At 42.6% G+C, this 15,846-nt stretch overlaps 1 protein-coding gene across 1 annotated transcript in view; it reads left to right on the plus strand.

Annotated features, from left to right (window-relative positions):
- The first annotated feature begins 2,025 nt into the window (after nt 1-2,025).
- The window catches only part of ALG6 (ALG6 alpha-1,3-glucosyltransferase), a 67,367-nt gene continuing 53,546 nt past the window's right edge, over nt 2,026-15,846 (plus strand). Inside the window, exons 1-2 of the mRNA XM_059374977.1 lie at nt 2,026-2,175; nt 6,782-7,052. Coding sequence (XP_059230960.1) covers nt 6,971-7,052 — 82 coding nt within the window. The 5' untranslated portion in view covers nt 2,026-2,175; nt 6,782-6,970. The remainder of the gene's footprint in view (nt 2,176-6,781; nt 7,053-15,846) is intronic.

The following is a 15,846-nucleotide window of genomic DNA, read 5'->3' on the forward strand; positions in this document are numbered from 1 at the left end:
ACCTTGGGAGCCTTCCTTGATTTCACCCTCTCCTTTGTTTCACATCTACATATCTACTGTTGCCAGGACCTGTCCATTCTTCCTGTTGCATTGATTTCTTCTTTTCCAGGTCCACAATTATCATCTCAGTCCAGGCCTTTGTCTAATCATGCATGACTACTACAGTGGTTTCCACCTCTTCTTCTGACTCATCTTAACCACTATCACCACTTTAAATTTTCTCTAACACTGTGCTGTACACTGGAATCTCTGCTAAAAGTCATTTATTGGCTCCTTACTGATCATTGAATAAATTCCAAACACCACAACCACCACATTCAAGGTTCTCCACAATTATTCCTTTCCAGCTTCATTAGCCACAATCTGAACTGGAGGAAATGTTCTATACTTTTCAGCTGCCACAACTTTGACTTGAACCATTTCCTTTGCCTGGAGTCCTACTCCCATATTCCAGGCTTTCCTTCAGAGCTCTGCTGACTGCTTCAGGGAAGGCATTTCCTGATAGTTTTATTTATTTATTATTATTTTTAAGGATTTTATTTATTTATTTGACAGACAGATCACAAGTAGGCAGAGCGGCAGGCAGAGAGAGGAAGGGAAGCAGGCTCCCTGCCCAGCAGAGAGCCCGATTTGGCGCTTGGTCCCAGGACCCTGAGATCTGGACCTGAGCCCATGGCAGAGGCTTTAACCCACTGAGCCACCCAGGCGCCCCTCCTGATAGTTTTTTTTTTTTTTTTAATATTTTATTTATTTATTTGACAGAGAGAGAGAGAGATCACAAGTACACAGAGAGGCAGGCAAACAGAGAGAGGGGGAAGCAGGCTCCCTGCTGAGCAGAGAGCCCGAGGTGGGGCTCCATCCCAGGACCCTAAGATCATGACCTGAGCCGAAGGCAATGGCTTTAATCCACTGAGTCAACCAGGCGCACCCCCTACTGATAGTTTTAAATTTACAGTTTGGAACTCCTCTGAACTCCTACAGTACTTAACGCATAATCCAATAATCTGACATTTAGCATGTGCTCCCGTCTATTGCTTTACATCCTTTTATGCATAAAAATGTCTTTCCAAAGAGAAATCTCTTGAGGGCAGGGACTTGGCCATATTTCTCCATATTTCTAGTATTGACAGTCTTATTTTTCTTTTCTTTTTAAAAGATTTTATTTATTTGAAAGAGAGATAGCGAAGAACTAGCACGAGCAGAGTGGAGAGGGAGAATCAGGCTCCCCATTGATCAGGGAGCCTCAGTGGGGTTCCATCTCAGAACCCTGGGATCAGGACCTGAGCCACCCAGGCGTCCCTTGACAGTCTTTTAAATATAAAGTTTTAGATGTGGAAGTTTACATAGACTTATCACTCATTTCACAGATGAAGAAAAGTAGATCCAGAGAGGTGGGTAGATTCGCTTAGTATACAGCCATAGTCAAATATTTTCCCGTACTTATGGGTTATAAATCAGAGGGGCTGGCATATAGAGAATGGTAGGATTCAGTAGAGGAACGTTTGCGTTCTCTGAACAAAGGAGGCAAGGTAGTTGTTTGGGGCAAGTTTGGGAGTAAGTGATCCAAGCTGCTTGATGGGAAAGGTGTAGTGGCTACTTGAGGGCAGGGCTGTTCTTTTGTATAACCCACAGGCTCTCAAAAATGTTGGACGTTTAATGTTTCTTACATGAAGTGCCTTACCAGCCTTAATACATTCTTCTCCGTAGGCGTGTGGCTTGAAGACTGTGAAGCAGGTTGGCTTCCTGGCTCCTTGAGAGCACAGTCGCAGAGGAAGACCCACTGCCCGCTGGTGAGGATTAGCCAAGGGCTCTCCACTCTGCGAAGGGAGCCAGGACGCGCCCCTGACAGGAATCCGTGGACTAAGCAGCCGCTCAGGACTTGGCCATCATCCCGGGAAAGAAGAGCAAGGGGCTTTCCACCTGCCCCAAGCCTAACCCGGGGTGGGAGGCCTCTCGGGTTCCAGCCCCCGCTGCTCCGCCTCCTAAGCCCGCCACCGCCTCTCCGTGCCTTTTCCCGGCCCCTCCCCTTACGTTCGACGGGCTCGCTCCCGCGCCCGGAGCGCGCGCACGCGGAGGCGGAAGTTCGGAGAGAAGCGCTCCGCCACGGGGGCGAGCGCGCAGGCGCCTTCTTGGGTTAACTGCAGGCGCGAATCCCAACGTTCCGCGGGCGGTGGGGTAAGAGGCCGGGATCCTGGGGCATCTGGTCTCGGGGCTAGGGTAGGGAGGGGGTGGGGAAGGGGGATTCGCGACGCGCGGCGATTCCGCGCGCAGGTAGCAGCGCGGCTCCAGCCCCCCTTTCTCTCAGAGGGGCGGCTGGCGAGGCCTCTCCAGGTCACCCTGCTGGCTTGCGTGGTGGGGGTGGGGGTCGAGTGACGGGACGGGCTGATGGTGGTGGACCCCTTGACTTGGCAGCGGGCTTCGCTCCCTTGACGCTCGTGTTCCTGCGGTCTCGAGGGTCTGGCCCGCTGGAGAAAGGGAGGAGAAACGTTAGGATGGTCCCTTTTGCCAGACGTGCTCCTCGGGAATAGCCGCACTCCCTGGGTATTGTGTCCACCTTGGAGGAAGGACCTTTCAGACTAAAAAGAACAAATTCGGCAGTGGAAGGGAACCGCTGAGGTTTTGTTTGTTTTGTTTTGTTTTGTTTTTGATCGAAATGTACTAATCTTAGGGCACAGTAGGACGGAAAACCTATCTGCCACCTGCGTGAAGAATTCGTGTTGTGTGGATGGGTTAGAAAGTTACTGCACTTTGCTTTGCAGATGGAAAAAGTAATAAAGCACCTTTGTTAGTGTTCAAGAAGAGACGCGTTAAGTCTCATAATAACTTTGGCCACAAAGGACTCAGTAAAATTAGGTACCTCCCCTCTTTGTACAAAGGAATCTCTCTATTCAAAAGATATTTTATGAGTACCTGCTTTCTGCAACTTTGTTCTAGGTGCAGGGAACAGAGCCAGGGCCTAATAGGATCCTTGCTCGCACGGAACTTATATTGTGTTGTTAAATAAATGTAATATTTTAAAAAAGATGTAATTTCCTTTTATGCTTTTTTATTAGAATATAACATGTCCAAGAAAATACAGCAATCATAAGTTGTAACTTGCTAATTTATTGTAAACACATCTTTTTTTTAAGAGCCTTTTTAATTTTTATTTATTTTTTTTAAGATTTTATTTATTTATTTGACAGACAGAGATCACAAATAGGTAGAGAGGCAGGCAGAGAGAGAGGGAGAGGAGAAGGCAGGCTCCCTGCAGAGCAGAGAGCCCGATGTGGTGCTTGATCCCAGGACCCTGGGATCATGACCTGAGCCAAAGGCAGAGGCTTTAAGCCACTGAGCCACCTAGGCGTCCCTAGAGCCTTTTTTAAAAAAAGATTTTATTTACTTGACAGAGAGAGATCACAAGTAGGCAGAGAGGCAGGCAGAGAGAGAGGGGGAAGCAGGCTCCCTGTTGAGCAGAGAGCCGGATGTGGGGCTCAATCCCAGGACCCTGGGATCATGACCTTAGCTGAAGGCAGAGGCTTTAACCCACTGAGCCACCCAGGTGCCCCATGTAAACACATCTTTTAACCACCACTCAAATCAAAAAACAACATGTGGGGCACCCACATTGGTTAAGCGAGGGATTCTTGATCTGGTCATGATCTCAGGATCCTGAGTTCAAGCCTAGCCTGGGATTCGTTTCTAGGCCTTGAGCCTGTTTAAGGTTCTCACTCTCCCTCTTCCTCCTACCCTCCATCCCTCTTTTAAAAACAACAGCAACAGAGGCACCTGGGTGGCTCAGTAGTTTAAGCCTCTGCCTTCGGCTCAGTCATGATCCCAGGGTCCTGGAATCGAGTCCTGCATTGGGCTCTCTGCTCAGCAGGGAGCCTACTTCCTCTCTCTCTCTCTCTCTGCCTGCCTCTCTGCCTACTTGTGATCTCTGTCAAATAAATAATAAAATTTTAAAAAAATGCTTAAATACAACAACAACAACAACAAAAACACAAAGTTCTCAGCTTCTCAGAAGACCTCCCTGGAGACCTCTCCCAATCACCATCCTTTCTTTTCTCCCCAAAGGTAACCTTTTTATTGTTATCTAATCATAGATTAGTCTTGTCCATTTATGAACCTTTCATAAATGGAACCAAATATTATGTATTCTTTGGTGTCAAACCTTTTTATTTTTTTTCCCCAAAAGATTTTACTTATTTGTCTGAGAGAGATTGAGTGCACAGAACAGGGAGTTGCAGGCAGAAGGAGAAGTAAGCCGCCCCCACCAAGCAAGAAGCCTGAGGTGGGACTCAGTCCCAGGACACTGGGATCATGACCTAAGCTGCAGGCAGATGCTTAACCCACTGAGCCACTGAAGTTTTCCTGTTTTTATGTTGGTTTGTTTGTTTTTTAAGTTTTACTTTAAGTAATCTGTATACCCAACTTGGGGCTTGAACTCACAACCCTGAGATCAAGAGTCACAAACTCCACCAGCTGAGTCAGCCAAAAGCCCCTAGTGTATAGCTTTTTTTTTTCTTCTTTTATTGGGGGTGTGGGGAGAGAGCAGAGGGAGAGAGGAAGATGCAGACTTCACACCCAGCAGGAAGCCTGATGTGGGGTTTGATCCCAGGACCCTGGGATTATGACCTGAGCCCAAGGCAGAGGCCTAACCTACTGAGCCACCCAGGTGTGCCACAATGATTGAATTTTAATTTTTCCTCTTACCTTGCCTCTGTGATGAAAGTTCTAGTGAATAGTAAGATGATTAAAAATGGATGTGGTATGAGGGAGGAAGTGGAATTTGTACAATCTAAATGTGACTGATATATTTATGTATATTTATTTACTGCTTTGAGTCATACTACCTAATTGGGATGCTAGACTTCATTAGTTCTAGAGTTGATTCTTGCTATATTTATTTGTTTTGTTTTTTAAAAATTTTATTCATTTATTCATGAGAGACAGAGAGAGGCAGAGGGAAAGGGAGAAGCTCTCAGGGAGTCTGATGAGGGTCTAGATTCCAGGATCCCCAGACCATGGACCTAAACCGAAGGCAGCCACTTAACCAGCTGAGCCACCCAGTTGCCCTGACCCTTGCTATATTTAAATAAGAAAATAATTTTTGTCACTATATTATATACCTGAAACTGTATGTTAACTGTACTGGAATTAAAAAACTTGGGGTGCCTGGGTGGCTCAGTCAGCTAAGCACCTGCTTGCAACTCTGGTCATGATCCCAGGATCCTGGGAATAGAGGCCCACATCAGGTTCCCTGTTCAGTGGGGAGCCTGCTTCTTTCTCTCTGTCACTCCCACATCTTGTGCCCTCTCATTCTCTCTCTGTTAAATAAATAAATAAAATCTTAAAAAAATAAAAACCTTAATAAAAGATAAATAAAATTAATATGTTTAATTACACTCTTTAAAAAATTTTTTTTAAAAAAATTTTATTTATTTATTTGACAGAGAGAAATTACAAGTAGGCAGAGAGGCAGGCAGAGAGAGAGAGGAGGTAGTAGGCTCCCGGCCTAGCTGAGAGCCCGATGCGGGGCTTGTTCCTAGGACCCTGAGATCATGACCTGAGCGGAAGGCAGAGGCTCAACCCACTGAGCCACCTTTTTAGGCGCCCCTTAAAAAATTTTTTTTGCCCAGTAGGTGGAATGTGCCAATTTTCACCTAGTTTTTTCAGTTGACTTACTGTGTTTTTTCTGATTACATCTAAAGCATATCCTGTGGTTAAAATGGCCCATTATTTCCCAGAGCTTTTTACTTTTAATGCATCCAACCCAAGAGAAAAACTGAAAGAAAAAAGAAACACGTAGATGGTTAATTACATTTTACTGCTTTCTCTCAAGAATTGGTGACATTGGGGCACCTGGGTGGTTCAGTTGGTTAAGCGCCTGCTTTCAGCTCAGGTCATGATCCCAGGGTCCTGGGATTGAGTCCTGAGTGGGGCTCCCTGCTCAGTGGGGAACTTGCTTCTCCTTCTCTCTCTGCCTGCTGCTACCCTCTGTCAAATAAATAAGCAAATTCTTTTTTTTTTTTTTTAAAGATTTTATTTATTTATTTGACAGAGAGAGATCACAAGCAAGCCAGAGAGGCAGGCAGAGAGAGAGAGGAGGAAGCAGGCTCCCCGCCGAGCAGAAAGCCCGATGCGGGACTCGACCCCAGGACCCTGAGATCATGACCCGAGCTGAAGGCAGTGGCTTAACCCACTGAGCCACCCAGGCGCCCTAAATAAGCAAATTCTTAAAAAAAAAAAAAATTGGGGTTATTATTTGATTCTAATAAAGGTTCATTCTCTAAGATGGAAAGATGGTGTGGTTAGTGAAAGTATATTTTGGAAGAAAAGAAGTAAGAGTCAAACTACATAAATTACTCTAGTGGACTTTCTCAAATTAATAGAAAGGTAAAATTCCTCTTTCTCTCTGTACCAAAGATAAATTATCTCTTTGTTAACTTTTGTAGTTTTATTTTTACATGTAGGCAAACATGCTTTTGATGGAATTGACTCTTCAACTATCTATATTTATCTGTTCTTTTTCTTCATTCAGGACTATTCCTTTGTAAGAAAGACCCTTACCACATCTTTAGATATATTGAGTCTCATTTAACAGGGAGAGCTACCTTTAAAGGTATATTTCCTAACTAGAGGTCTAGTGAATAAAGTACTTAAAACTACCCACTTTTCCTCCTTATCAGCATACCTAATTCCCCATCTTCCTACTTGGTTTAATGGGTTCATTGTTTTATTGTGCTCAGCTAACTCTTGCTCTTTTTTTCTTTCTTTCTTTTTTTTTTTCCCCCTCCAGGCTACTTCTTCACAGACCGAAAAGTCCATATTTAACTGGAGAGGAAGCATCACTTAAAAGTTCTCTCAAACTACTAATCCCAAAGAATTGATAACTTTTCTCCAATAAAGAAAAGAAGTGACTGACTACCAGTTAGAAGTATTCTGGCACTGGTCCTATTTTTTCCCTCCTTAGATTTGTAGAAAAAATATGGAGAAATGGAACTTGATGGCAGTTGTGGTCCTACTAGGACTAACAGTGCGGTGGACAGTTTCCCTGAATTCTTACTCAGGTAACTTATGCATCTTTACTGTAGAAGATGGACTTTGAATAGTTTCCTCCCTCTTCCCATCCTCCTCCTCCTTCTTGTTTGTAATAGTTTATAGATACCTGCCTGGGACACAGAAGAATTTGAGGCTTTATGGGTATGGTCAAGAAAATACACTTAAACATTGAATTCTGGTAAAAATAACAGTGTAAGAGCTTAATAGAAGCATAGAATTTATGACATGAGAAAACAAAAATGTATTCTAATGGGGAAAATGACAAGTTGAGAAATGATTATGTCTTAAGCATCAAAGAAAGAACTGAGGTAGTACTTCACGATGGGAGTGGAATCAAAAGAGGCTTTTGTTTGTTTGTTTAGGGTAGAGAAACCATGTTCCTAGACTGAAGGGAAGAGACCAGTGGAGACTTAAGACTGGGAACCATGTGAGAGAAAGGGAGGGAGAATTGATGGTATAGGTCCTGGATAGGGGATAGGATTGGATTTCACCCTGTGAGTATTTATTTAGCACTGCTCATGTCCCAGGCACAGTGCTAGGTGCTAAGCTACATGAATGTCCAGTACTGAAATGGTCCACATTTTAGTAGGTAAGTGGTCACAGGACAATGTGATTATTATGACTAGAAGTATTTGTTAAGTACAAAGGTAATACAGAGAAGTGAATAATGAGGTTGCAGTAGAGAAAACTTTTCAGAGAAGTCGATGTTTGAGTTCAGGGTTTGAAGGATGAGTCGGAATTTGCTAGGCAAATGAAATGGGGAACATGTACAAAAACATGGTAGAATGAGAACATTGTTTTAAGTAGTGAGTATTGGAGTTGCATAAAAAGAAGGAATAAAAAGGATGGGGAGGGAGCAGCTCAAGATTTAGCTATACAGTTTGCTTGGCAAATAACTTGTGTTTTAGAAAAATAACTTTGTATTGAAAGGGTTGTAGGAAGCAGGTTATTGGTAAAGAGACAGATGACACAATCATAATAATATAAGTATGAGTACTATTTAAGTATTTGTCATATGCTAGACACTGAGCATTTTCTTTTACTTACCATGACTACTGAAAAAAGATATTGTCTATAATTTACAAATGGAAAATGAGACAACTGATGAATGACTCAAATTCAAATATAGTTGTATTTTATTCCAAAAGGAGTGCTTTTAGGACACTATTCTGTGGCTTCTGAGAGAGAAGTCAAACTAAGCTAGCTAAAAGATGGATAAATGAATTTGAGGAATAATGAGGAAGTAAAATCACTTGGATACAGCAGTAGACTTGGGTTCAAATTATAGTTTTTTTGCTTGTTAGCTGCCAGATATTGGAGTAGTTACTTAATCTCCATGAACCTTTTACAAAGGTACCATCTCTACAAAGTGGGGATATTAATACGTATTTTAACAGCATTGTGGGAATTACTTGAGATAATATATATGAAACATACTTCCTTTTTTTTTTTTTTTTTTTTTTAATTTGACAGAGAGATCACAAGTAGGCAGAGAGGCAGAGGCAGGCAGAGAGAGAGGGAGGAAGCAGGTTCCCCACTGAGCAGAGAGCCCAACCTGGGGCTTGATCCCAGGACCCTGAGATCATAACCTGAGCCAAGGGCAGAGGCTTAACCCACTGAGCCACCCAGGTGCGCCTATTTTCTTTTTTTTTTTAAAAAAGCATTTATTTTTAAAAAGATTTTATTTATCTGAGAGAAAGAGAGTGAAAGAGAAGGGAGCACAAGCAGGGTTGGGAGGGCAGGGGACATGGGGAGAGAGAGAAGCAGACTTCTGCTGAGCAGGGAGCCCAATGTGGGGCTTGATCCCAAGACCGCAGGACCATGACCTGAGCTTAAGGCAGATGCTTAACCAACTGAGCCACCCAGGCACCCCAAGACTTTATTTATTGATAGAGAGAGGGAGAGACAGAGATAGGGAAAAAGCACAAGTTGGGAGGAGAGGGAGAAGCAGGCTCCCTGCTCATGTACACTGTATCCCAGGATTCTCGAGATCAAGACCTGAGCTGAAGACAGACACTTAACTTACTGAGCCACCCAGGTGCCCTATTTTTCTTTTTCTTTTGTTATTTTTTTAAGATTTTATTTATTTGACAGAGATCACAAGTAGGCAGAGAGGCAGGCAGAGAGAAAGAGGGGGAAGCAGGCTCCCTGCTGAGCAGAGAACTTGATGTGGGGCTCTATTCCAGGACCCTGGGATCATGACTACCTGAGGTGAAGGCAGAGACTTTTTAACCCACTGAGCCACCCAGGCACCCCATCTATTTTTCTTTTTAAAGTTTATATTCACTTATTTGAAAGGGATTGAGAGCAGAAAAAGAGAGAATAAGTGGGGTGGGGAACAATAGAAGGAGAGAGAGAAGCAGGCTCTCTACTGATCTGGGAGCCCCATTCAGGGCTGGATCCCAGGATCCTGGGATCATGACCTGATCCAAAGGCTTAACTGACTGAGCCAATCAGATGCCCAGTGTGTTTTCTTTTCTAGTAGTATAGGAATATAATCAGCACAGTGATGGTTCACAACTATTTTCTTGTTTTATCCTTAAATCAGATCATTTAACCCCAGAATGTTTATTGAGTGTGTGCTGTGCAGCAAAAATATCTTACTGGTGATCATGTTTTTCAGACTGGCTTTCAGGGTGGCCAAGAATAATAATTCATATCTTCCTGTGATACTGTCATTTATAAGAAATAATGTATTTGGTCTTTGTCCTCCTTCTGGCACAGAGCCTCTAAAAACCCTTGGGATTTTCTAAGTGAAAGTGATAAAGTTGTCTTTTGTTAAGGTAATGCTGACTTTTGGACCCACCTAAGGATCGGGTCTGGTTGCCCAGAAAACCAGATTGCATCATTAGAGGGTTGGAACTTTCAGTCCTACCCTCTGATTTCCGGGAAGGGGAGAGAGACCAGAGGTTGAATCAGTCACCAATGACTAATAATTTAATCAATCATGCTTTTGTAATAAAGCCTTCATAAAGACCCAAAAGTATGATCAGGTTGGTGAACACGTGGAGATTCAGATGGATTAGAAGCTCAGCACCCTTTCCCCACATCATTGCCCTATGCATCTCTTCCATCTGGCTGTTCTGAGTTAAATCCTTTTTTAATAAACTGGTAATCTAGTAAGTAAGTGTTTCTCTCAGTTCTGAGATCTGCTCTAGCAAATTAGTTGGACCAAGGAGGAGGTTGTGAGAACATCTAATCTATAGCCAGTCGGTCAGAAGTGCAGTTAATAATCTAGACTTGCTGTTGGCATTCAGAGTTGGAGGGGGTTGTTGGAATCTCCAACTGATCAGAATCTGGGCTTGTGACTTAGAGGGAGGGGGCAGTCTTATAGTATTGCACCCATAACCTGTGGAATCTGATGGTATCTCTGTGCAGATAGAGGCAGAATTGAGTTGAATTGTAGGATATGGAGTTGGCGTTAGAGCATTGCTTGTTGGATGTGAGGGAAATCTCCCATCCCCACATTGTAATTGGATTCCTGAATCACCCTTTTACTTCTCTAGAGATATTCAGAGTCAGGTAGGTAGGACAGACTTGTAAATAGGTACTACATCAAAATATAGTGTGATATGAACCAAGTAGACTGGGGACACTAAAGACTTGTAATTCAGACAAGAAAGGCTTAGAGTATCACATTAACGGTAACATGTTTGTTCTGAAAGAAGTGTGGGGAGGGTTTACTAGGCGGATAGTATTCCAGTGACAGGAAATAGCATGAACAAAGGCCAAGGGTTCTTTGTGGTAAGTTGAGGATGTAAGTGTGACCAGAATACAGGGTGCATGATTAAGATGGAGCAGTAGGTGAGTGATGTAGGAATAAACGGGGCCGGACTGTAAGCTAAAAGTAACATGTGAGGGTTTTTATCTATTGGGTAGTGGAGGTTTTTAAGTAGGGATTTACATGATTAGGTATGTTGCTTAAGAAGACAACTATGGAGGCAGCATGGAGTTTGGAGTAGAACAAGGAGAGGCTGACGGTAGCAAGACTACACCGGCAGCATATATGTGCCATAGCCTGACTTCCATTTTTAATGCTTACTTGGAGTGTTGCTGCATAAAGCTGGTTGCAGTGGTCTAGGCCAGGGATGATGATGAGGCTTGTCTAAGTGACTAAATTTGAGAGCCATTGAGTAAAAATCAACAAAATGTAATAATGAATTGTAGGGATAAATAAGAAGGGGAAGAGTTTGACAGTCTGGTTTCTAGTTCAGAGATACTGAGACTTGAAAACAGAGCAGATTCAGTGGGGAAGGTAATGAATGAATTCCATTTTGAATCCGTTAAGGTTTGGGTGAATTTGGAGACATGGAATTTGGCTGGGGGGTGCAAGAATGCATAAATTCCATCTTCAGCTGGTCACAGAGAACAACAGTTCAGGCCCTGGCTTCATACTTCAGTGCAGCTCTGTGATGAACAAGGCTGGGCCAACTGTAGGAATCCCTTTTTTCTTGGCTAGAAGCAAAGTAGGCAGGTCCTGTTTCACTGAGTTTCTCTCTAAGCTCACATTCAATCTGAGATCTTACAAAGAAAGTGCAAGAAACGAACCAGAAAACATTAGTGCCAATTCCTAGAGTACATTTTATCTCTTGTCATCCATTCTAGCTTTTTTAGTATTGAAGCAGTTCCATACTTCACAATGTTTCGTAGTGTTGAAACTTTTGCCACTCTGGAGTGTGTGAAATGATATTTTGTTGTGTTTTAATTTGAATTTCCTTCATTACTAAAAGCTTAAGCATATTTGTATCTTTACTGGCTATTTATATTTCCTTTCTAGGATATTTGCTGTGTCCTTTCTATATTTCTTTCTTTCTTTTTTTTTTTTTAAGATTTTATTTATTTATTTGACAGACAGAGATCACAAGTAGGGCAGAGAGACAGGCAGAGAGAGAGAGCGGAGAAAGCAGGCTCCCTGCTGAGCAGAGAGCCCGATGTGGGGCTCCATCCCAGGACCCTGGGATCATGACCTGAGCCGAAGGCAGAGGCTTTAACCCACTGAGCCACCCAGGTGCCCCATATTTCTATTTGATTTTTTTCTTTTATATTCTGTATTTTGGGTTTTTTTCTTAAGTAGTCTATATTCTGGAAGCTAACCTTTGTACAATCATAAATATCTTCTCCCAGTTTATAGGTTATCTTTTCATACCTTAAGGTGTCTTTTTTTAAAGTTGTATGTATGTATGTAATCTCTGTACCCTATGTGGGGCTTGAACTTGAGACCCTGAGATGAAGAGTTGCATGCTTTTCCACTGAGCCAGCCAGGAGCCCCACATCTTAAAGTGTCCTGAACAGGATAAAATAGTGAGATTTATAAATCTTTATTAATGATTTGTGTTTTTTGTATCTTTAAGACATTCTTCCCTACTCTAAGTTACAAAGGTATTTTCCTAAGATTTTCTAAAAGTTTTTTTTAAGATTTTATTTATTTATTTGACAGACAAGAGATCACAAGTAGGCAGAGAGGCAGGCAGAGAGAGAGAGGAAGAAGCAGGCTCCCTGCTGAACAGAGAGCCCAATGTGGGGCTTGATTCCAGGACCTTGGGATCATGATCTGACCTGAAGGCAGAGGCTTTAGCCCACTGAGCCACCCAGGTGCCCCCAAGATTTTCTAAAAGTTTCAAGATTTGTCTCTCCTACTTAAGTCCTTCTAATTCTTCTTCTTCTTCTTCTTCTTCTTCTTTTTCTTTTTTTTAAGATATTTTATTTATTTGTCAGAGAGAGAGAGCACGCACAAGTAGGCAGAGTAGCAGGCAGAGGCAGAGAGAGAAGCAGGCTCCCTGCCAAGCTAGGAACCTGATGCAGGACTCCATCCCAAGACCCTGGGATCATGACCTGAGCCGAAGGCAGCAGCTTAACCGACTGAGCCACCCAGGCATCCCACTTAAGTCCTTCTTAAAATTGAATTTTATATATAACATGTGAGATAGGCATTTATTTTAAAATTTTTTCACATAGGTAATCAGTTCTTTCAACCCTTTTATCGAATATTGTATTTCCCCCCACTAATGTGCATTATCAGCTCTGTCTCAGGTTTTCATATATGCATGGTTCTATTTCTGATTGTTCATTCTGATCACTTGGTCCACTACTGCTGTATCTTATTATAATTTTGTAATAAGGCTTGATATATTGTAAGGCACATTCTCCCACCTGATAATTTCTACTTCAGGAGTTAGCTGTTTTGGGCTTTGCTCATTCATATTACAGTAGGCAGAATTTCTAAAATGGTCCCCCAAAGATGTCCTGCCCTATTCCCCAGGACTGTGAAAATGGTAACCCACTCAAGAGTGATTGTTAGGTTCTGTGACACAGTTGACTTTAAAATAGGGAGATTGCGTTGGATTATCCAGGGTTGCTCAGTGCCTTTAGAAACAGAACTTTCTTTAGCTGGCAGCAGAAAGGGACTCCAGAGAGATTTATAACGTAAGGATTGCTGGTTCGACAGTTGGAAGGGCCATGTCTGGAGGAACGCAAGTGGCCTCTGGCTGCAGATGGAGAATAGCCCCCAGCTGACCGTCAGTAGCAGCAAAGCATTGGATTGTGCCAGTCATCTGAATGAGCTTGGAAGTAGATTCTTCCCTGAGCCTCCAGTTGAGAGTTCAGATTGGTTGACTTCTTATTTTGGCCCTGTGAGACCCTGAGCAAAGATTCAAGTTAAACCCATTCAGACTTTTGACCTACAGAATTGTGAGATGTTTTAAGTTACTAAATTTGTAATAATTGTTATGTAGCAATAGAAAGCTAATATACAGATAGATGACTTTATTTATTTATTAAAAGATTTTTATTTATTTCAGACAGAGTGCACATTTGCGAGAGCATGAGTGGGGTGGGGAGGGAGAAGCAGACTCCCCAGCAGTCTGATCTGGGGCTTGATCCCAGGACCGTGGAATCACGACCTGAGCTGAAGGCAGATGCTTAATTGACTCTGCCTTTAATAAAAATCAGATTGTCAAAGTCCAATGAAAAACCCTAATGGCATTTTTTTTAAAAGATTTTATTTATTTATTTAACAGAGATCACAAGTAGGCAGAGAGAAAGGCAGAGTGAGAGAGGGAAGCGGGCTCCCCGCTGAGCAGAGAGCCTGATGTGGGGCTCGATCCCAGGACCCTGAGATCATGACCCGAGCCGAAGGCAGAGGCTTAACCCACTGAGCCACCCAGGCACCCCAACCCTATTGGCATTTTGAGTGGAATTACATTAGGGGAGAATTGGCAATCATTATTACATTGGGACTTTTTTTTTTTTTTAAGATTTTAAAAATTTATTCATTAGAGAGAGAAAGGAGAAACCAAGTGAGACCATGAGCAGTGGGGAGGGGCAGAGGGAGAGGGAGAAGCAAACTCTCTGCTGAATGAGGTGCCTGATTCAAGCCTCTGTCCCAGGACCCAGGATCATGACCTGATCTGAAGGCAGATGCTTAACTGAACCACCCAGGTGCCCCCACACTGGGACTTCTAATCCACTAAGATCATAGGGTTTTTTTCTCCCTTAATATTTAAGTCTTCTTCTTTTTTTTTTTTTTCAATTATTTGAGAGAGAGTGCGAGAGTGAGCACAGGTTGCGGAGGGCATGAGGAGAGGTAGAGGGGGTGAGTGAGAGGGAAACTCAAGCAGACTCTGTGCTGAGCGAGGAGCCCAATGCAAGGCTCAATCTCATGACCTTGAGATCATGACCTGAGCCTAAATGAAGAGTTAGTTGCTTAACTGACTGTGCCACTCAGGTGCCCCTGTTTAAGTCTTCTTTTCTACATGAAAGTCTTATATATCCTTTATTAGATATATTTCTACCTGTCTTACATATTTTTCCCTTTTTCCCTCATATAGATGGTATCTTTTAAAAATTGTTTTTCTTTCTTTTTTTTTTTTAAAGATTTATTTATTTTAGAGCGATGGGTGGAGGATGTGGGAGGGGTAGAGAGAGAGAGGAAGAGAAAGAATCTCAAGCAGATTCCCAGTTGAGTGTAGAGCCTGATGAGGTCATGAGGTTCAGTCTCATGACCCTGATCCTACCTGATCCAAAATCAGTAATCAGATGCTCAACTTACTGAGACATCCAGGTGCCCCTAAAAAATTATTTTTCTAAGTGCTTTTTGCTGAAGGGTACCTGGCTGGCTCAGTCGGGGGAGCATGTGATTCTTGGAGTTGTGAGTTCCAGTCCCATGTTGGCTGTAGAGATTACTTAAAAAAAAGTGCATGTTGCTAAGGTATGAAAATGAAGTTGACTTTTTATATTTGGCAACCTTTCTAAACTCTTATAATTCTAAGAATCTGAAGGATCTTGTGGATTTTCTTCATTTAAAAAAAAATCCATGAATAATGAATAACAGTTTTATTTCTTCTTATCAGTATCTTTGTCTTTTTGTTGCTAAGACCTTATTACGGTGTTGAATAGTGATTTGAAGTAGTGGGGGGTTAGCAGAGGGAGAGAGAGAAGCAGGCACCCTGCTGAGCAGGGAGCCCAACGTGGTGCTCTGTCCCAAGACCCTGAGATCACGACCTAAGCTGAAGGCAGGTGGTTAACTGACTGAGTCACTGAGGTGCCCCACAAGTAATATTTTCTATGTTTTTTTTTTAAGATTTTATTTTATTTCTTTTAAAGATTTTATTCATGAGAGAGAGGCAGATCACAAGCAGAGGGACACAGATCACATGCAGGGCTTGATCCCAGGACCCTGGGATCTTGACCTGAGGTGAAGGCAGATGCATAACCAACTGAGCCACCAGAGTATCCCTCTGTGTTCTATTGCGATTATTCTTTGACTCGTGAATTATTTAGAAGCATATTTAAAAATTTTTCAAT

This window comes from Mustela nigripes, chromosome 14, assembly GCF_022355385.1.
Source record: "Mustela nigripes isolate SB6536 chromosome 14, MUSNIG.SB6536, whole genome shotgun sequence".
Taxonomy (NCBI): domain Eukaryota; kingdom Metazoa; phylum Chordata; class Mammalia; order Carnivora; family Mustelidae; genus Mustela; species Mustela nigripes.